This window comes from Centroberyx gerrardi, chromosome 21, assembly GCF_048128805.1.
Source record: "Centroberyx gerrardi isolate f3 chromosome 21, fCenGer3.hap1.cur.20231027, whole genome shotgun sequence".
NCBI classification, from domain to species: domain Eukaryota; kingdom Metazoa; phylum Chordata; class Actinopteri; order Beryciformes; family Berycidae; genus Centroberyx; species Centroberyx gerrardi.
In genome coordinates this window covers 4749052-4770395 of record NC_136017.1, presented here as the reverse complement: position 1 = coordinate 4770395, position 21344 = coordinate 4749052, and the positions used below count along the sequence as shown (strand labels likewise).

At 41.6% G+C, this 21344-nt stretch overlaps 2 protein-coding genes across 3 annotated transcripts in view; one reads left to right on the top strand and one right to left on the bottom strand.

Annotated features, from left to right (window-relative positions):
- The window catches only part of LOC139920609 (protein Shroom2-like), a 30850-nt gene extending 21827 nt beyond the window's left edge, over nt 1-9023 (bottom strand). The window contains exon 1 of the mRNA XM_071910652.2: nt 8911-9023. Within this exon, the coding sequence (XP_071766753.2) occupies nt 8911-9008 (98 nt within the window). The 5' untranslated portion in view covers nt 9009-9023. The remainder of the gene's footprint in view (nt 1-8910) is intronic.
- Nucleotides 9024-14316: 5293 nt separating this feature from the next.
- LOC139920610 (integral membrane protein 2B-like) lies at nt 14317-20661 on the top strand. Of its 2 annotated transcripts, none has more exons than XM_078291091.1 (6): nt 14317-14462; nt 16706-16828; nt 17483-17656; nt 17928-18038; nt 18665-18815; nt 19528-20661. In XM_078291091.1, exons 1-6 carry the CDS (start codon nt 14376-14378, stop codon nt 19614-19616), a joined length of 735 nt encoding a protein of 244 aa, XP_078147217.1. In that variant the 5' UTR covers nt 14317-14375; the 3' UTR covers nt 19617-20661. The 2 variants fall into 2 exon arrangements, with proteins under 2 accessions (XP_078147217.1, XP_078147216.1); XM_078291090.1 differs by having other exon boundaries at nt 17471-17656.
- The last annotated feature ends 683 nt before the right edge of the window (nt 20662-21344 follow it).

Sequence of the window (21344 nt, the reverse complement as noted above, 5' to 3'; positions counted from 1 at the left end):
AGAGTGTTTTGGAGTAGAGACTAGGGCTAAAGACAAGACAAATCCACTGCATAGCCACTTTTACATATAATGTTACTTAACTGACCTACAGCCACACAATCTTTTTCCGCTAGCTCTCTTTTTCTAGCCTGGTTATTTAGCTAATATTTGCACACAGCCAGACCTCCATGATGGCGCCAGACATGGTTGCCTGAAGATTTGTGACGCAACTGCAAAGCTGCTATTCTCTTTTTTGTTTGCCCCCCTCTCCTCCACAGGGAGGTCAGAGGTCAGAGGTCAGGGTCAGATACAGAATAGCGTCTCTGGAGCTGTTGGGGATTCAGTGTCTTGCTCGAGGACACTGGGCCTTGAACCCAGATCCTCCAGTTGAACAGACTCCTTACTCACTACGCGACCCTGCTGCCCAAAGACACTGAGGCCTGAACAGGGACTTGCACCCTGGAACCTGAATACAGTCAACTCCGTATTTCCTAGCATTCTTGTGACTACACCTCCTTCATAAACAGTCTGTCCTCACACTGTACAGTCTGCGGTGGCATGCTGTCAGCGCTGTTATCACAAGTTGACCGGGCCAAATTCCTACTTGGTGAAAAAAAACACACCAGTACCACTTTTTCACTGCTAATGCTGAGTCAGAGTACTAAACTGTAATGGTGCTACATGAACATATCATTGTCAAGTTGATTGTGACTCCTTGGTATAATGACTGTAAACAAATAAGACCATTAGTTTGAGGTTAGTGGATAAAAGCATCTGAGATAAAAAAAAAAAATTTCCATCAGAGAGATCTAATATCGTTTTCATTGTTGACCTTTTACACAAGGCTCTCACTTTCAGATTTTAATACAGGGGAAATCCTCTGATAGCAATACTGTATTTTAGCCAGGTATCGGCCTGATATCTGATCCTAGTATTGGTACCGGTACATTCCACCGCGACTCATCCCCGCTATATTTCACAAGTCCTTTTCTGTTGAAAATCTAATAATACAGGAAACACGGTACAGTCAGAAAATTCTTTGGCCCCGGCCCACGTCTGTTTTGAGAGATACCAGCCAATGTCAGTCGGGTGTGGGGATGTGGGTGTGTGTGTGTGTGTGTGTGTGTGTGTGTGGGTGGGTGGGGGGGGTGGGTCCGTGTGGTGGATTGTTTGGATCAGGAGTCAGAGAGACGGATACTGAGAGACTCCCTGACCGTGAATCTGACACTCCTCCGCTGAGGGGAGGAGAGGCTGGAGGTCTGCAAGCTCTCAGTCTAAAACACAAATCACTGCTGTATCCACTGTGTGCTGAGTTATTACCGGGCCCCGAAGAATCATCTATCCATCCATTGATCCACGATGGAAAATTACATGCCAGTCAGATGCTAGTAAATTTAGGTACATTTTCCAACCCTACCGGCCACTTTGGCAGGTGACCAACCATCATCAGGAGGTTCTTTACTCTTCTAAATGTTGGAAAGAAGAAGAATTAGAGAAGTGGCTGGTGAATTTGGGATTCGACGACCCATTGTGGCCAGTGGCAGTGATTTAATGGAGTGTAAACCCACCTAAACTCAGATTACCTCCCTTTCTAGCCAGACATACATCTTTATGGAGGTAAATTTATAGTATTCTACCTAAGTAAGTAGTATCAAACTGATTTAAGGGATATGAAGACAGTTGTTTAAGGGAAAAAACGCAATACAACTCATACCTTCCTGAACATATAACTGATTTTTGTTCATATTGGTGGATGTTTGCCTTATGATGATTACCGATTTCAGGTCATTTAACCTTTATTTAACCAGGAATTCTGGGATAAACAGGGAAAAGGGGATCGCCTTGTCTGTTAAAACTAGAAGCAATGACACATTTCCCGTTAAGTGACTTGAATCAGGTTTTTTTTAGAGGTCATAGTTCACCACCACGACCAAAAACATTTACCCTTTCCTTTCCTGATCTGCGTCTCTCCATCCTCCCTCCCTCCCTCCCTCCCTCGCCCGCCCGCTCCCAGCTCCTATCAGACGGGTGATGGCGGCTGGTGAATGGTGACACATAGTGCTGATTCACCAGCTTGCTCGTGAGCCCAAACAGCCAGGCCGCTGGCGGCTCTCGCCCCGCTGAGCCCGGGCCGGCCGGCTAAATAGGGCGACACAATAGAAAGTGCCGGCGTAATCACAGCTGGGCTTATCGTTGTGTCACTCCCTGCCCCGCCGCAAAAATAAGAGCTAGGTGAAGAGGAGGGGAGGGAAATGTGTTGTGGGAAAAAAAAGCAGAAGGGTTGACGCAGCAAACACCTGGAGATGACCAAGAGTTGAAACATCTGGCTCTGCGGTAACTAGAATTAGACTGATATCAGGCCGATATTGGCTTTTTATTAAATATCAGATATCACTCAGTCAGTGTCATCCACCTCTGATATGATGGAGGTTTCTCCTGACCACAGATACAGAAAAACAGCCTGCAAACCTGCAATGATATTTTCTTTTCTTTGTACATTTAATTGTACAATAATGGGGTTTTTTTGTAACTTAATTCTTCATTTTAAAGGCAGACATGTATCCCAGAGTTTCCTCTACCATTGAATAGGTGAGGTGGGTCACTCTGCCTTAAGGAGCTGCTAACTCAAATATTTTCCTTATTATGGGTTTCAATGAAGAGTTTTAGTGTCTAAATGCTGTTTCAGCGGTTTTTCCACCCTGCCAAGAATACAATTCCAGAGGAAACACGGAATACTTGTAAATTTTTTGGCATAAAAATCATCAAATTCTAATTTTTGCCTTAAATATCAGTAAACCCCATCAGTCAAACCCTAACAGTGACTGTTAAATGTTCGAATTTGCCATTTTCAGCACATTCAGTCTCTCCTGTTGCATTTTCAGTCGTAGGAAAAGAAATGAATGTCAGGGAGTGATGCGTTTATGTCCAACTGCTATAAAAAAAACTTCCAAGTGTAGAAAATCTCTCCTTTATCTGTTGATAAAACTCGTCCTCCTTGTTTTAGGAGGTAAATGCCAGTGGGGTTTCCTCTACACTGTTGCTGAGAAATGTCTGTTTTTGGGACACTCGCTTGAGGGGGAAATTAATCTTGGTAGGAATTCAGTGTCTTGCTCATGGACACTTCAGCAGGTACTTATTGTTGCTTGGGAATCGAACTGGGACCCTCCGATAACGGGACGGTCGCTCAAACTGCCTTGTCGCCAATTAACTGTACTATGGGTAAACTGCCAATCAGTAAACAAAACAGCTTTTTCCCCACTGTAACCTACCCTCCGAAATGTGTGTGTGTGTGTGTGTGTGCGTGTGTGTGTGACAAAGAACTAGTGGTTAAACAGCCAGAAGAGTGATGGCCTAACACACATCTGAAAGAAAATACACAGAAACACACACACACACACTTACACACACCTGATTTGCCTTCTAAATTCACCTGCTGCATCCCTACCACAGCTGAAGGATCAGTTACACACACACACACACACATACACAATTAGAGATTTGCTTTAACTTGTAACATCACCAACCTTCACTTAAAGTTGTCATTCATCCCTTTTCACCCGCGTTTGGGAACCTTCAAAAATCCTCAGCACATAAAGAAAAACATAAAAGAAAAAGAAGAATTTTCCCTTCAAGCACTTTCTCAGGTTTACTACATTTACAAGTGATCCTTTGGGGAAAATGGGTCACTGCCTCTCCACACCCTTTTAATGCCATCTAGATGACCAAAAACCACCTAAAACCTGCGTTATCTCAAACTCATAAACAGCTTCCTGATTTAATCCAACTTGTCAAGAAACCAGATGATTGAATCACAACTCGGCTACAGAGGAGATGAAACAAAAAAGACAGAGAGAGAGAGGGAGAGAGGGAGAGAGGGAGGATAAGACAAGTACCTGGAAGTGAAAATCTTCTCAGAGACTCTTTATCTTCTGAAACCAAACATCCAGAGAGAGGAAAAACAACAAAAATAGAGAGACAGAGGAGCCCACTCTTTGCTTGTTGGAGTAGGCGGCCTTGCCAAAGCCCCTGAAAACAATGGGGCTGTGCTGATATGGCCTATCCCACTAAGCACTGTCAACTCACCTAGGCAACATGGGAGATACCACTCCTCCCTGCAAAATAGGGGGGGGGGGAGGAGAGCCGGACTGTGAGGCGGACTCGGCGTTTCCCGGGATCTACTTTTTAAATCTCGGCGGGTGTGCCGTCCCGAGCTGAGCCCGATCCTCGCTCTTTCAGCCGGGTCGGATGATGTATTTGTTTGGTAAAGAGGTGTAGGAAAACCCCCGGCAGCCCCCCCTCCCTCCTCTGTTGACTCGGTCTGCTCTGCAAAGCTGAGCCCACGCCTGTGGCTTTGCAACTAGTAATTGGATTCAGGCTTTAAGACCCTGTTGCCATTTGCCAGTCAGCAGGCATATAATTCTGACAGGAGACAAGAACCGGACTCTAATAATGAACCGTGATTCAATGCTGATTTATTTCTGCTGCAATATCTGATATCTTCTGCAGTGGACCGCTGTTTCCCTTCATACAAACACAGCTGTACATGTTTGTGTACATATAAATCATCAATAATCAAACATAAATTGCCCAAACGGAGGTTTAGTGGAGGGTAAACTCAGTTTAAACACCTTTTATTTAGGGAAGAGTTTTTAGGCTCGACTGTTTAGGTTGATGTATATTTTTATGTCTAAATGAATGCTTTTCTGAAAATATAACTGTTTTTTTTATTATGTCAGGTGTTAGCTTTTCTTATGATGATCATCAGCTGGAGGTCAGAGTTTCTCCATCTTTTTATTCATCACTGCCCCCAAAACTAAAAACAACACGATCAATCACCTTGGCAAGTGAATACGAAACTTCACGATCAATAGCAGTCTTTGATTTTTAACTTAAATTTAACTTTAATTAAAGAGCCACTACATGGCCCAAGTCATTCACTCCCACTTGTTGATCACCATATTTGCTGGTAACTAGTTGAAAGACACCAGAGTTTTGTGTTGCAGTATACTAAATATACTAAAAATAAATGTTTCAGAAAGACTGAGGGGCTGGGGAAACTCAAAGCTGGCTGCCTGTTAATCAATTAGTACCGGCCAGTCATGTTGTTATTTAAGTGCCTGTGTGTGTGTTTCTATCCTTGTGAGGACCACAAGGATAGAAATATAAGAAAAAATCCTCCAAAGTGAGGACATTTTACCAGTTGTCACTTCTAAAAGGGGTTAAACTTTACAGTTATGATTAGAATTAGGGTTAGGGAATGAATATCGTCAATGAAAGTCCTCACAGTAATACAAAATGTACTGTATGTGTGTGTGTGTGTGTGTGTGTGTGTGTCAGTGTGTGAAACGAAGTGCTGCAGGACAAACAACCGGGAAAATGATGTCCTCATCTCTATTTTTCTTTCTTTATCTTTTCCTTTCTTCCTTCATTCCTGCTGTTTTCCTTCTGAAGGAGGGAAGGAAAGGAAGAAGGGGTTATCTCTCTCTCTCTCTCTCTCCCTCTCTTTCTCTCTCTCTCATTTCTGCCCCGAGCATCTGTTAATTAATCTGACCTGGTGTGTAAGTGTGTGTGATTGAGGATTAGCGATGCCTCAACACACACCTGAAAGAAGTATCTCTCTCTCGTTCTCTGTCATACACACACTGCTGACTCCTAGACTCAAATTGTGTGTGTGTGTGTGTGTGTGTGTGTGTGTGTGTGTGAGAAAGACAAAAAGACTGCCGGAAAAACAGCTGGAACAGTGATGCCTTAACTTGCGTCTGAAAGAAGAAACCCTCTCTCTCTGTCTCACACACACTCTACTGAATCCTAGCCTCAACGTTATCTGTGTATATACAGGACACAAACACACACACACACACACACACACACACACAAACACACACACACACTCAGGGACAGACAATGCAGCCTCCGAGTCCTCAGGCCGGCATTGTGCGGCGGGCAGCCGTGTGCGTTGGCTTGGAAAAAAAAAGAAACACTCTGGCGGCGTTTTGTTCCACTAAGTCAGTAACAGCGTCACGGTTATCTGTCAGTGGGCGAGGCTGAACGCAAGGTGACGGCCTTGAAATCAGACAAACTCAAATATGTAAAGCCTAAGAGTTTGTACATCGGGAAATATGTAAATCCTGTGTGCGGCCAGTGCTCATCACGGCAAACTTTGGGTTATTTGAGCGTAACACTGTACGCCGGACAAAAACTGTCACTGTTGACAAAGGGAGGGTGAAATGTGAAACCTTCGTCCAGTACATAACTTTATTTTCTAGAAGGAAATACAATCAGCGAATACAGTCTGCAACAGCTGAAAAAAGTATTAAAAAAAACTTGAATTTAACTGTTTTTTCCTCTAATTGTGTTGTAGGAGGCCTAGTACTCTCAATTTGTTGGGAGTCCAATACGGTTCCTTAATTTTGGTGTGGCCTTTTAATGAGCTATAAACATTTAAAGGAAAAACCCACCCTAAAACACTTGAACACTATTAAAAACAGAGAAAAGAAAAATAATCAAATTATTATTTCATTGACCAGTATAGCTCCAGCTGGGCTTTCTCACCCAGACTGCAACTCAGAGGTGTAATTCTGCATCCAGATTGAGGTAAATAGAAACTCCAGATAATTAATAGGTGTATAGATGCTAACAAGCCAACATGCTAAGAATGCTAAGATATCAACATCAGTGAACATGCTACTAACAAACAGTCAGAGCAAAACACTGTGTCAGCTAGCATGCTACAAACACCAAAGCTAACAAGCTAACATATGAACATGCTAAGAAATAAAGCAGCGAACGTGCTACTAACAAACAGTCAGAGCAACCATGCTGCTAGCGAACACTATGTCAGCTAGCATGCTAGAAACAACCAAAGCTAACAAGCTAACATATGAACATGCTAAGAAATAAAGCAGCGAACGTGCTACTAACAAACAGTCAGAGCAACCATGCTGCTAGCAAACACTATGTCAGCTAGCATGCTAGAAACAAAACCAAATCTAACAAGCTAATGTATGAACGTGCTAAGAATATAATGTGATTGGCTGAATCTCTATGCTAACATCCTGCAACTTTTTCAGAATAATCATTAGCCGTTTTTTGTCGCTCCCTCCACCACATCATGTTGTTGTTGTTGTTGTTCTCTGAGCTTTTGTTACTGCTATTTTCAGTTTTTTTCCGAGGTCATGAACCGGTTAGCACTTTAATCTTCATGCATCCTCACTGGTGTGGAGTGTAAATAAACAAACAAGACAAAAGCCACAGCGAGTAAATACACACACATTTGCATGCGGCCGTGTGTTTCGACTGTGTTTTCTATTTCGGGCAAGTTCGACTTCATGGTAAGCATACTGACACCTGAAGTCAAAACTGAAGAAATCTTGGGAAACTTCTGTTTTGTCAATATTGGTGTAATTTATCTTCATGTAACCAGTGCTGGGAGACTCAATTAGGTCAAAGGTCAACCTCCAGTAAAGCAGTGCTGGTGTGAGGCAGGTTAGTAGATGTTTGGTTAGTCGTCTCACACCTAGCTGATAGAGGGGAACTCCTCTCTCTCTCTCTCTCTCTCTCCCTCTCTCTCTACCTCTCTCTCTCTCTCTCTCTCACATTTAAGAGTCATTATCTGAGCTCTGAAATAACAGTGTTGGCTGGGGCAGGACCGGCTGGACAATGCCCCCTTTTGTTTTTACCCCCAGGGGCAAACGAGCTACGAGAGGCCCATGTGTAAGGCTGTCAGCTCGGGTCCGCCTGAGCCCCCCCTCCCGCCCCCCCGCAAAGAGAAATTAGTGATTAGTGAAAAAGTACAACAGGATTATAGGATTATAATGAGCTCCTATTGTGCTTAGGAGCAACATATTACTCCTTCCTACCTTTCTACCTTTTCTCCTTGGCTTTTGTTTCTTAATTTGCCGAGCTCTTCCCCATCGTACACGATTACTCTCGGGTCACCAAAATATTTTGTTGCATCTGTTGTCAGGGCGCTGCAGCTTTGAGCTTTGACCTCCTTACTGCTGGTTGCTTGTAGTGTCGGCGATCTTGGGATTTAAGCCTTTTCTACTGTTGCACTCATTCTCTGAGGGTCAGCTGCTCTGGCTGAACCATATATGATACTGATATAGCAGTGTGAAAAAATGTCATAACTAAAGTGCGTTTCAATAGTTATAAAATACATGCGAATGAGAAATTAACACCATACTCAAGGCCAGAAGTAGTATTTACTCTGTAAGTACGTTTACATGCACACTAATAATTTGATCTTAATGTGATATTAAGGCAATACTCCAACCTCTAGGCCTCTATCTAACTATCTTTATCAGATTAAGGGTCAACATATTATTACATCTTTTTACCATCGCTTTTAATTAGGTGCTGGTTAATTGATTTAAATGTATTTCGTGTTTTTCTTTTACTTGTGTATTCCTTTTTATTTCTTTGTTTTTATCCCTTTTTATTATTCTGTAAAGCACTTAGTTAACAGTCTTTTTAAAAGGTGATAATGAAGGATGTTATCACAGACTTTCTGACCCTGCTGTCCTGCCCATTCCTTAGGGAGATTTTCAAAACTAAGTGGGGTGTCTCCCTTAGAAAATTTGAAGATTCAGAAACCTTATTTCTGGCATTCTGGTGAATTTTTATGCATAAATATAATACAAAAACTACATCTTCCAAAACTCTCCATTTCTACATTTCCTGAGCTAATACACTGTATAACGGAACCATAAAGACTACATTTATGGTGTAACTTATTTTGTTGACCGTTCAGAAACAGCAGTGATAGTATAGGGACTAGATTTTATTTCTGTTGCTATTTTTAACAAATATAGTCAACAAGTAGATTTTGAAATTTGATCAATATATGGGAGAAAATCAGGAGAAATTGCACAATGAGAGCAGAGCAGGAGTCCCGGGACAAATCGTGAGGGTTGGTAAGAAATGCGGTACCTTCGGACCACCAGGGCCAGGGTCTTGTGGGAGCTCTTCACCAGGCAGATGGCCTCCTGCCGGGAGCCGCTGAGGGCCACGGCGTTGACGCTCACCATCTCATCACCGGCCTGGAGACGCACCGCCGCCGCCACGCTGCCCTCCTCCACCTGGAGACACACACACACACACACACACACACCACATCATGTTGTATGAAAAACAAACTACATGCAGGTATACATCAGTTGGTAGGGGTTTTAGGGATTAGGGATATCTCATTTCTTAGTTTCTCATAAATTTGTTTATGGTAGGACTGGGCAATAATTCATCTTAAGTCATTAATTCATTCACCGTCTTTCAGTGGAATCATATTGTGATGATATGATGATATCGTGATATCGTGACACACAATTCTGCTGTCTAAACTGTTGATAACAAGCACATTTTATTTAAAAACTCAAAATGAGGTATGAAACAGTTTAAGGAATACTATTTGAAAAAGTCCTACAAGTTGCAGTTCAATGCAATGAACAGCAGTTTGATTACTTAAATGTGATTTTGCATACCTGAGCTATATCGTGATTTATATCGATACTGGAAGAAAAACCTGATGATTATCACGATATTGATTTCAACCACATCGCCCAGCCGTAATTTATAGGATAAAAAAACTCCCTCAAATCTACTCTAGTCACCAGCCACAGGAGAGTAGATTTTAGCAATGGCTGTTTAGTTTTCCCCCTCTATCAGTCACTTTGGCAGCTAATCCACCATCGTCTACCTATAGGTTCTTTTTCATCCTAAAACCCCCAGTTCCCAGAATCAGAACGGTTTTTGGTGAAAAGGCATTTGATTATTTTGCACTCTGGTCCTGGAACAATCTCCAGTCAAAGCTCCAGCTCCACCGTTTTATTCCCCTAAATCAGTTCAAACAAATTATCTATAGTCTCGGAAGTCCTGGAAGCCTTTATTTTACCAAGAAAGTGGCTGTAAGTGTATTCAGGACCCCATTTCGGAGGTGGAAAAGTCCGGTTCCTGGTTTGGATGCAGATTGCCTTTATCACGTCAGCAGGGAGAAACAGCAAACCAGAGTGGGGCCGTTGATGTAAACAATTTCAATTTCAATTCCTCGAACCTACAATTAACATTTTCCTCTCATCCCCCCCCCCCCCATTATATCAGAGGTACCTCACTCTCCGCATCCACACTAGGTTAAACAACACACAGGATCGTTACATCACATCCTGTGTATTGGGAAAACAGCTTTGATTAGATTATAAGCTCAGAACAACACAGCGTTCCTTTGATGGAGACGGTGGTCTGTGGACATTCTTGTCCTGTAGGGCCCCAGCAGCGCCAACCTGGCATCGGTTCAGCCTCATTAAGTCCAAATCAACAGAGCGGGCTTCCCCAATTGATATCTACATGAGAGGTAAAGCAGTCGCTGAGTCCAAAATATATCTACATGAGAGGTAAAGCAGTTGCTGAGTCCAAAATATATTTACATGAGAGGTAAAGCAGTCGCTGAGTCCAAAACAGCATGAAAATATTAGAACAATTTAATTCCAAAACGCTATACATCCATTTTGGGTATGAGATGTTACTTGATATTGATTGTTCAAATCTCATTATATCATCTAAAATGTTACTATTTTGTAATCAATGGGTTTTTAGTTGGTTATTAACTTTATAAAATAATCCATGCTGAGTTTCACTTTCCTCCTTTCCTCGTCTCTTTAGCCACACAGAGCGGCATGTTGTGTCAGGTGAGTGGGAAACTAAAACCAGCCACCGGCCAAATGTTGTTAAATTTGCCCTTGGCTGGTAAGTTTGTCGACTCTACTCTCGACCATTTTGGCAGGAAACCAAACATCAGTCAGGTTGTTTTGTATTCTACAATGTAGTCGACTGTTAAAGTAGAACAAGTGTCTCACGCCACTTACTCAAAAACTCAACCTGTCTTGCGGCTGCATTGCATTCTGGTCTATTGAGTCTACTGTCGGAGGAGAAATTGTCGCGGGAAATATCCCAACATGATGTCAGATTGTTTACGTTAGGCCAGTTATCTACCGGAAGAAGAAAAATACACCAAACAACAAAATGGACCCAGAAATGCAAGGTACGTTACCAACAGCTGCTTTAGGGAGGATTTTTCCTTTAACTTTAGTGAAGAAAATGAAGCGGCTGAGGAGGGAATAGTGAAAGTGTTTTTAAAAGTGTTAAAGTGTTTTAGGGTGGACTTCTCCTTTAAGATGCAGTTTCATCGACCTAGCCCAGGAGCAACTGAGCAACCTGAGTACTATGATTAAAAATTGAACCCCATATTGGCTGTAACCTGAGTCAGGAAGAGGCTGAGCAGCACTCTGACCAGCACTGTGCCACTGGCCTGGCATCTATCACACATTTAGATACTGAATTTACAGTCTGTTATACACTACCAGTCAACAGTCTGGACCCACCTGACTGAATGTTCTCTGTTTTTCATTCTCTTAAAGCCATTTTGATCTAAAGGCTTCTGCTTAAATGCTTGAAATGAGTTTCTTAGACAAATATAAATAGTGAAGTTGATCCGATGTATGAATTTCTTTCCAAAGCCTTTGCCTTTCCATCCAGGCAAAGGGCGGCTACTTTAAAGAATCTAAAATATAAGATAGTTTTGATTTGTTTAACGCTTTTTTATCACTGCATAATTCCATTTGTGTTATTTCATAGTTTTGATGTCTTTACTGTTATTCTAAAATGTGGAAAATAGTAAAAATAAAGAAAAATGTGGTGTGTTCAAACTTTTGACTGGTAGTGTAGCTTAATGGGTAGAGCAAGGCACTAATACTGTCAGGGTGAGGGGTTCAATTCCCATCACCAACAAGGAGTAACTTGCATTTTACCACTGTGATCTACACTGTGCAAGAACTAGTTTACTTTTAGATGATCAGCCCAAATATGTTTACTGTTGCCTCGTTACCTTGGTGATGAGCAGAGGCTCCCGGTGCTCGCTGCCTCCTCTCAGGGTGAAGCCCCAGGGAGCCGTGCCTCTGAGCAGCACCCGCACCAGCTCTTCATCCTCCTCTTCATCATCATCATCATCATCCATCTCCTCCTCCTCCTCCTCCTCCTGCCCCCTGCCTCTCCCCCTCTCCACCTCCCTCCACCACTTCATCTTCCCTGCTGAGACCCTCAGGTCGTCTCTGTAGTCCACGACGTCCATGATGTCTCCATCCGCATCAGTTCACCTGACGGAGCATTTCAAAACTGATGTATGTTTCCTTATGAAGAAGGACAGGAGTAAATCTATAATATATTTCAGAGGGATACTATACAAATACCACAACAAAGTTACAAGTCCCTACAGAAATATTATAGGAATAATACACTGATACCATAGGAGGTGAAAAGAGCCTAAAATACAACAAGGTCACTATAAATTCACTATGGAGTACAGGCAGACTTTCTCCTGGTCTCCTCCATTAATAACTCCCTTAGTTCATTTTAAGGGGATTTTGCATGAATTAAGTGGTGAATTAATGTAAATGTAAGGTTATTTTAAAGGATTAGTGGTTCGTAAATGTCATTAAGTTCAATAAAGTCACTATCAACTCACTGCTGACTACCAGAAACACACGATAAGCCTCTATAGGAATACTATAGTGATACCATGAGATAAAAAACACCAAAACGTACAATAAGATCACAATAAAATCACAGTCCCTATAGAGATATTATAGGAATATTATAGCCTAGACTTTCGTTCATTTTCAACTAAAGCATTTTGCTTGCAAATGCCATTCTACATTCAACAAGCGTCTCCGGATGAACGAGCGAGATGGATTACAAAGAAGCAAAACTTTCTAGTGTTCCTTCATCAAAATAAGCGCAAAATATTGTGTTTGATGTTTTCTTTATCGATTCTTAATTGATTGACTTACTTGTTCTGTCGTTGTGGATCTTCTTCTTGTTCTGTGTTTCGGGGAGACTCCGCGTCCTCCATCCCACCAAAACACTGACATCATCAATTATCCAACACCCACCGCTTCACTTTGGCGTTTTACCCACTCGTGTGATGATCGGTGACGTCACACCGCCCCCCAGCGGCGAAATCTCCCCTTCACGCTTTTGCTGCCTTCAGGAGCTCCTCGTAAACTTCCTTCTTCCAAGATAGAAGTCGTAAATAGAGCGTTTTCCTGTGCAGTATAGACACATGAACCAAGTTGATACCGGTGTTATTGCCAACATTTGTATCCCCTACAAAAAAATGTGTAAAATGTAGCTTTTTCTCACTGCACTACTTTTCTACTGAGAAATCTGCCTGGTTGAGCAGACGCAGATTTTACTGTTTTGCCTTCAAGCTCTCATCAGACGCTCCTGTTTCTGAGGTTGGAAATGTAAATATGACTTTTCCTGCGTCTTTTGGTCAAAAATGGTAGGCTACCATTTTAGAGATCAAATGGCACAGAGAGCTACTTTTTGTTGCATCAGCAGAACAAAGAAGAGACTTGCAGACATACAATTGATGTTTTCATTTATTTATTAAAAACTAAATTGTTAAAAAATGGTAAATGTTAAAAACAAAACAAATAATATATAAGCAATACTAATTATTTAGCCTACATATGATGCCAAACAATAACACAATAATAATAAAATACATCACTTTCATAATTAGTTGTTGACACATTCTGCATTCACATGCTGTGTGAAAATCCGACATCTGGGACTTCCATGTCGGCTGCCTAACAGCGTTGCATTCACCTTTTTTTCTTTTGTCAGAAAATCAAACCTGAAAGACAAACGATAAGCACACAGACGTTCTGCAGCTTAACAAATTGTTTAACATTGCATTTTAACAAATGTTAGTTATGATGGTTGTCTTTCCAACTACAAACATGTAATGAAGCTGCATGTGTATAGAAGTGTTTTATTACTGCCGACTGACGCAAAGCTTGACTTGAAAGTTAAAGCAGCATTGCTCTTCAGACCGATCCCTCAAACGCTTCTAGCACTTTGTTGAGCCGTTCATGTGCGCTCAACTCACAATTCCGAAATTTCCGACAGCGCTTGAAGCCAGCATTACTCTTCAGGCTGATCATAGTTAGCGACAACTCAACTCGTAATCCCAATTTTTCCGACAGTACACGAAAGCAGCAGTACTGTTCAAGCTGATCACATTCACCACTTTGTTGAGCCGTTCATGTACGATCAACTCTTAATTCTGCTATTTCCAACAGCACGTGAAGGCAGCACTACTCTTCAGGCTGATCACATTTACCACTAAATTGAGCGGTTCGTGTCCGCTTTAGTCGTAATTCTTACATTTCCGACAGCTCGTGAAAGCAGCACCACTCTTCGACGTGATCCGCCCACGTGGCCTGGTTTGTGTTTATAAGCGTCACCGCTGGAATCAGAGACATAGAATCTCCTTGAGGGACACGAGCGCGGGACAGAGAGGAAACGGACGACACAGCACGAGACTCCAGCCGTTAGCTAGCATGGTTAAAACCGCATACAACTCTGCTTTGGCCCAAAATGAGCCGAACAAACCCGATACCGATGAGGCTCTGATCCCCGAACAGACGGTGAGTTCATTAAAAACCGGGGTTATATATCGGGTGTACGTGTGAATATGTGTAATAAACGAGTAATAAACTTTAAAAAGTGTAAAATCAGCCGAGAGTAAAATAATTTCATCAGTCAGTCGGTTTCAATGGAGAGTTTTAGTGTCCCATGATGGTCTGAAATGTTTCAGAGGCTTTTCTACCCTGACGAGAAGAAAACTCTGGGGGAAACAGTCAATACTTGTAATTTTTTTGGATGTTTTTGGCATGAAAGTGATCAAATGACAGACTCGAGTCACAATTTTAAACGCTTGACACTTGACTTGATGCATGAAGAGAAGACTTGAGACTTGACTTGAGTTGACTTGGGTTCTGGTGACTTGGGACTTGACTCTGACTTGTACTTTGATGACTTGAAAAGGTTTCTAAAGTCTTGACTTGAGATCTTGTGTTTGTGTAAATGACTTAGATTGAAAGTGGTGAGATTTGTTCCAGCAGACGACTGAATTTAAATTCTGTTTTTGTATGGAATGATTTAATTTATTGAAGTTGAAACTGATTATAGAAATCAAACTCATGATGCTCTTACCAAGTTTTTATCCTATTAAAACCATATTGCATTGAAAATTCCTAGATATTTAGTTTTCTTTAAGATATTAAATTGATACTGGACTCTTGATTTGTTCTGACTTGACTTGCTGTTCTACATTTAGACTTGAGACTTGACTTTAATGACATGGACTTGACTTGGTAATCTACATTCAGACTTGGGACTTGACTTGAGACTTGTGCCTCAAGATTTGAGACTGACTTGGGAGTCGAACAAAGTTGACTTGGTCACACCTCTGTTAAGTGTAAATATACAGAATAGCAGCATCGTTAATGACGTTTCAAATGCCTTTACTTCTGAGTTTTAAGCTCCACTGAGTCTCTTAATTTTATACAACATGTGTCTGGGCCTACCCACAACCGCGTTTATATTCTGGATTTCATTTTTACTTTGGGTCTAAGCCTTAATTCTCTGTGTGCGGAGGACATCTTTGTTTCAGACTACAAATGTATTATTTTTGACACTGTTCTCCAAGCTACTGTTCTCAACCCCAAACACACACAATATGCACTCGCATTTTTAATAAAGACTCAGCTGCCACATTTTCATCTGTCTTTTCTGGCCTGAGTGTAAACCTGACTAAGCACACTCATGTAAATGATTTTAACAATTTATGTTCAGCCACCTTGGACAATATTGCTCCCGTAAAGATCAGGTCTAAAACTTCTGTAAATCTGTAAATCCCTTCCCTTGGAGAAATTAGGAAATTCCCAAATTGGAAAGAGAATGTCGGAGGGCTGAGTGATCGCCTTGTCAGTGGAGTTCCTGTTACTCCTGTTTCTACTATTGATTGTGAAACATTGTGAACTTTTTCTGCTGACGAGATCAGTGACATCAGAGCTACGATCTTCCCTCCACTTGTGTGGACTTGTCTCCTCCCGGGTGTAATTCTGTTCTCCTGAGTCAATGCCTTCAGGCTCTCATGATGCCATCCCGGACAATTTCATCAAACAGTTCCTAGGACCTGTTGGCTCCTGTCGCCGGGCAATAATGAATGAATCTCTTATTTCCGGTTGTGTCCCTGACCATTTTAAGTTGGCCTGTGCTCAGCCTCTTCTTAAGAAACCAGGCCTTGATCCAACAATAATAATAATTTCAGACCCATCTCTAAATTGCCTTTTATTTCAAAGATCTTCGAAAAATTGGTCTCAGTTCAAATAAGAGGCAAATAACATTTTTGAGAAGTTCCAGTCTGGTTTTTCGGCGGCAGCGTAGCACTGAGACTCTTCTGACTCTGGTGAGGTCTCTGTCTCGAGTCTGACTCGAGTCCAAGTCATGTGACTTGAGTCCCCACCTCTGCTCATATACCATTACTAATTTTCAAAATTTTCTTGTGTGTAAGTATCTGATGAAAGCACCAATACTCATCCCCAAAATAACGTCACATTATCGATATCGAGGTATTCGGTCTAAAATATTGCGATATTTGATTTTGTCAATATTGCAGTTGAAGTTGAAGGGGGGGTTAAGGTTTAAGTAACGCAGTAACGGAGCGTTACTGGGGTTAGTAACTGTTTTCAAATGTTTTATCTGACAGCAGTTTAGCTTTCAGTGAATTTTTAGTGTGCATGTGATATGTGCATTTTTTTCTAAATCATCATTCCTTTGATTTTACACTGGTGTGTGTGTGTGTGTGTGTGTGTGTGTGTTGCAGAACCAGGATGTGGAGGACGGGCAGCAGGCTCCGTGGCGGCCGTCCAGGCCGTGCTATCTGTGTGTGTGTGTGGCGCTCGGCGTGATGCTGTCGGTGGGCGGAGTCTTTCTTTACCTCCTGCTGGTGAGACGGGGGTTCAATAACATTGTTTATCGTTGTGGAATCATATCATCATGGTGATATTTTGATATCATGGCGCATCATCAATTCTGCTGTATGATAACAAGCAAATGTTATTTAGAAACTCTTGCAAAATGAGGTATGAAACATTTTAAGGAATATTATTTGAAAATTATATAATACAGGAGTCTATTTATATAAATATCCTCGCCATTGCCTTATGTTTTTGATTAATCGATTAATCATTTAGTGTATGAAATGACAAATGCCCATCACAAGTTCCCAGAGCCCAAAGTGATTCTTCAGGTTGCTTATTTAGTCTGACCAGCAGCCCAAAAAATGTGTTTTATATTGATATGAAACAAGATATGGAAATGTTTGGTATTTTTACTTGATAAGTGACAAACGATTAATGGATTATCAAAATTATAATAATTAATTTTCTGTCATTTGACTAATCCAGTGTTTGTCGACCCAGATCCAGTTAAGGGCTACACATGTTCATGACACCTTAACCCCTTGCACCCTGACTTTACCCTTAAATTTCCCCTTAACTGCATCAGGCGTGCAAGAGTAGAGCTGGAGCAAAAACTGGACGGGGTTGAGAAACACTGGACTCATCAACTAAATGACTAATAGTTTCAGTGCAATTTACAGGCCAGTAGGGGGTTCTGCGGAGTCAGAGACCTGGACGAAGACGACCTGGTGCGGCTCGGCCCAATCCAGGAGAGCATCCGGGTGCTGGAGGAGGAGGGGGTGGAGCTCATCAACGTGCTGGTGCCCGAGTTCTCCCACAGCGACCCCGCCGACATCGTCCACGACTTCAACATGGTGAGGGGAGCAGACGCCGCTGATTGGCTCAATGTCGGGATGCTCTCATTAACCCCTAGCACCCTGATTTTCTCCTTAAATTTCCCCTTAAGTAGGTTTTTTTTTCATTCCGTGTATGACAGCCTCACATCCATAATCTGTATCCGCTACAGCTGCTTATATTGAGTGAAATATTCAAACCCAAGACGCCATTTTTTTTATGGCTGCACCAGTACAACAAATGGAAAAAATCTAGATGTGTTTTTAACTTCACTTGTGTTTTTAACCCCAGGGCCTGACTGCCTACCTGAATTTACCCCTGAACAAATGCTACATCACCCCACTCAACACCTCCATCGTCATGCCGCCCAGAGACCTGCAGGAGCTGCTCATTAACATCAAGGTAATCCTCCTTCCAGACCCGTCAGCTGAACAGTCAGACCGCCAAGGTGAAAGCTTTACAGACACATTTTTAACCTTTTATTTATCCAAGGAAAGTTCACTACGCTTGGATGTGAAAACTACATTAACAATAAAGGAAAGACTTGTACTGCTGATTCTTTGAAAGCAAAATCCACCCAGGAACACTTAAGCACTGATAATATAGTTACTGGTGATGTATCTTGCATATATTTTGTTGTTTGGTTATTTTTATTTTTTCCTATTTCTGTGGAAAGCTGGCCAAATGTAGACATTGAGAGATAATTCATGCCTCTTCCCATCACATATTGATGGTATCCAACAGTGAAAGACTACAGTATCTCAAGGTGGATTTTTCCTTTAATCCCTGTAGCTTGTTTAGGCTCGCTCAGCAAAATTTAGAAACCATATTACACTCTCAACAGTCTACAAACCACAAATTACCTGTCGAATCCCAGTCCTGGCATATCGATAAATAGATTACATCAATAATTGAATAAATGCACAAAGAAATCGGGAAATAAATACATGAATAAATAAAATGATAAATGAATTCTTGATGTAGCAGCAAAAATAAAATGACCTGACCTTTGCCCTCTCCCTCTGCAGCCGCTCAACAACCTGCCCGAGTCCTACGTGGTCTATGAGCGGTTGACGGTGACCGAGCAGGTCGACGACGTGGAGGAGTTCGGCAGCTTCATCTCCAGTCTGTGCCGCATCCGCGAAACCTACATGCTGGAGCGCAGGGCAGATGATTTCGGTCAGTACTGAGACTCAAGACCTGCTGTTTGTTTTAAGTCTAGGGCGCAGTTGGCCATAAAATATCCAAAAATCATCCCTCCAAATTTTGATTTTTGGATGATTTTTGGATATAATACCATGTTTGAGTGTCAAATTTTGACCTTTATCTATCAAACCCTCATTAGGTAACAGCCTGAATATCCCGAAATATAATGAGTAAATCCTGGTGCTTTTATCCAAACAGAGCAAATCTGATCTCATTTTCCCTCTCTGACAGAATTTCTTGCCAATACTGAGAAAACAAATATAACACTAAGTTCTCTTGTCTTTAGATGTACTCAGTCCAACAGTCAAGCCTAAAAAAAGACAGTGACTGCCCTGATAAGAGAGTTATAATTAAAGATCAAAATTTCAGACTTTGAAAGGTCGTGACTGCTACACCACTGGTCCGATTTTGACGAAACTTGGAGAGATGATGCATCCTGTTGCTGATTGGCTCAACGGCTGCCTGCATCATTCGTGGAGGACGACACGTTTCCTGTTGCCTTGTGTTTTTAAAAGAAAGCTGGCAGGTCACCCTTAAGCTTCCTTCTTTATTTAGACATCATGAAAGCTGAGACACAGTAAGGTAGATGCAGCAGAGAAGGTCCTGTCCCAGGCCAGCAGGGCTACATGTGGATCTTAGAAGTTTATTTATCCACCTTTAACCCCTGTAACTCTTCTCTTTCCAGCCATCCAGAAGCCCGAGGACCTCCACTGCCGCCTGATCCGGCACTTCGAGAACACGTTTCTGGTGGAGACTGAGTTCTGCGAGCCTTAAACAGACGGATCAGACCTTCCCTCTTACGGTCTGTTTCATCCTCTCCATCTATTGCTGATAAAACGTCAGTAATGTTAAAATCCTCTTGAGCAATAATATGCCAGAGGTGATTTGCACATGTATGTACATTTCACTGTGTAAAAAAAAATGTGAAAGAAACTATTCAGGTTTTCAGTAAGCCTCTGATTTATCACCGACTGGAAGTCTTTTCATCATCCAGAAATAATTTGTGTAACTGGGGTTTTGGAAGGTGAAGCTGGCGGATCAATGGGACAAAAAACAATTCTTTGAAAACTGTTTTGAAGCTGTTTGATAGGGGCTAAACAAAATTCTGCACTGTCTTTTGGCGCCGTTGATATGCACTGGCACAGCTAATAACATATTCCATTTCTAAATTCAATACTTTTTCCAGACTAATTTCTTTGACTGGATTTGTATTGTTCTTGTCTTGGTTTAGTGTTCTGTATCACTTAGTAGCTTATGAAGAGTCTAAATTATTCCTCACAACAGTTATTACAATTTGCAAAATGACAGTGAGTATTACTGTCATTTTGTATTACTTTTGCACTTTTTGAGCACTTTCCAAACTTTCCAAGACCTGGAAATGAGCAAATGATTTTACTTTATAATTTCTACTTCCAGCATCTACAAATATTTGGATGGACTGAAAAGAGTCAGCAGTTGATGATAAATCAGACAGGCTTCTGTAAAAACAAGAACTATCTCTTTATAAGATTCTCTTTTCTATTTTGTGGGATATTTTCTGTCTACTCCTCTGGGGAGTTCTGCTGTAAACACCTTCAAGTGTTTTACCACTGAAGCCTAGGTAATGACACTGTGTTTCAGGGTATTAATTATAGTTGCAATGTTTTGTACGCAAGTGATGATATGCATTCTTAGCATAGGAAATGTTTTTTTGTACCTGTTGTAACTCGTGCACTGCAAGCCAGATTTCAGTTCCAGCACAGGCACTAAACTTGTATATAGCTCCAATATACAGTATAGAACCAAGAGATTACTGCACCAATAAATCTTAATAATTTTATTGTCTTTGTTCTCATGATTTTACAAATATGATACTTCTGCAATTCATTCAACTTTAACTGTGCAACACAATGGCATTATGGACTGTTAAACTCGACGTCCCGAGGGACGTCTGTGATTCTGTGAACCGTGAATCCTGAGGACCAAAGACCTTTCGTTTTTTTTATTTTAGCGTTGTCGTACGAGTGTTTTTACGGAATAACAGTTTTATTTAGCGTTTAAAATCTTAATTGTCGGGTTTCTCGGCCCGCAGGATTCACAACTATCTTACACACACGATTTTTCACCACTGACGTAATGACGGCTCCTCTCGATCGCAGTAAAGTCGTACAGTCTCTTTGGATGAGGCTGGTGGTACCTGGTCAGAGTTGCAGGGCTGCTTGTCTTTTTAAAGAATGGGTGATCGCGCCACGGAGGTTTGGGACACCAGTACTTGTTACATTTTTTATTTTTTTTTAAATAAAGAAATAGAAAATAAAGATTCTGACGTACATACAAGCACTGAGCCCTCGGAAACACCCAACAGCCAAGCCTATTGGAAATTAATATGCTGTGTTTAAGTTCCGTACGGAGAGACGCACGACTGATCCGACGGCGTTAGAAGTATCGGGGGGCTCGCGACGTTTAAAACCATTTCAACACGACGGCTGGCTTTTTCATATTCAATAAGTCCCGCTCTGAGGA

What these genes read in the sequence shown, in the direction of transcription:
- LOC139920610 (XM_078291090.1), top strand. Translation starts at nt 14,376, where the DNA reads ATGGTTAAAACCGCATACAACTCTGCTTTGGCCCAAAATGAGCCGAAC. An exon ending in TCTTTCTTTACCTCCTGCTG is followed by an intron (nt 16,829 to 17,470) that starts GTGAGACGGGGG and finishes TAATAGTTTCAG; the next exon opens with TGCAATTTACAGGCCAGTAG. An exon ending in AGCTGCTCATTAACATCAAG is followed by an intron (nt 18,039 to 18,664) that starts GTAATCCTCCTT and finishes CTCCCTCTGCAG; the next exon opens with CCGCTCAACAACCTGCCCGA.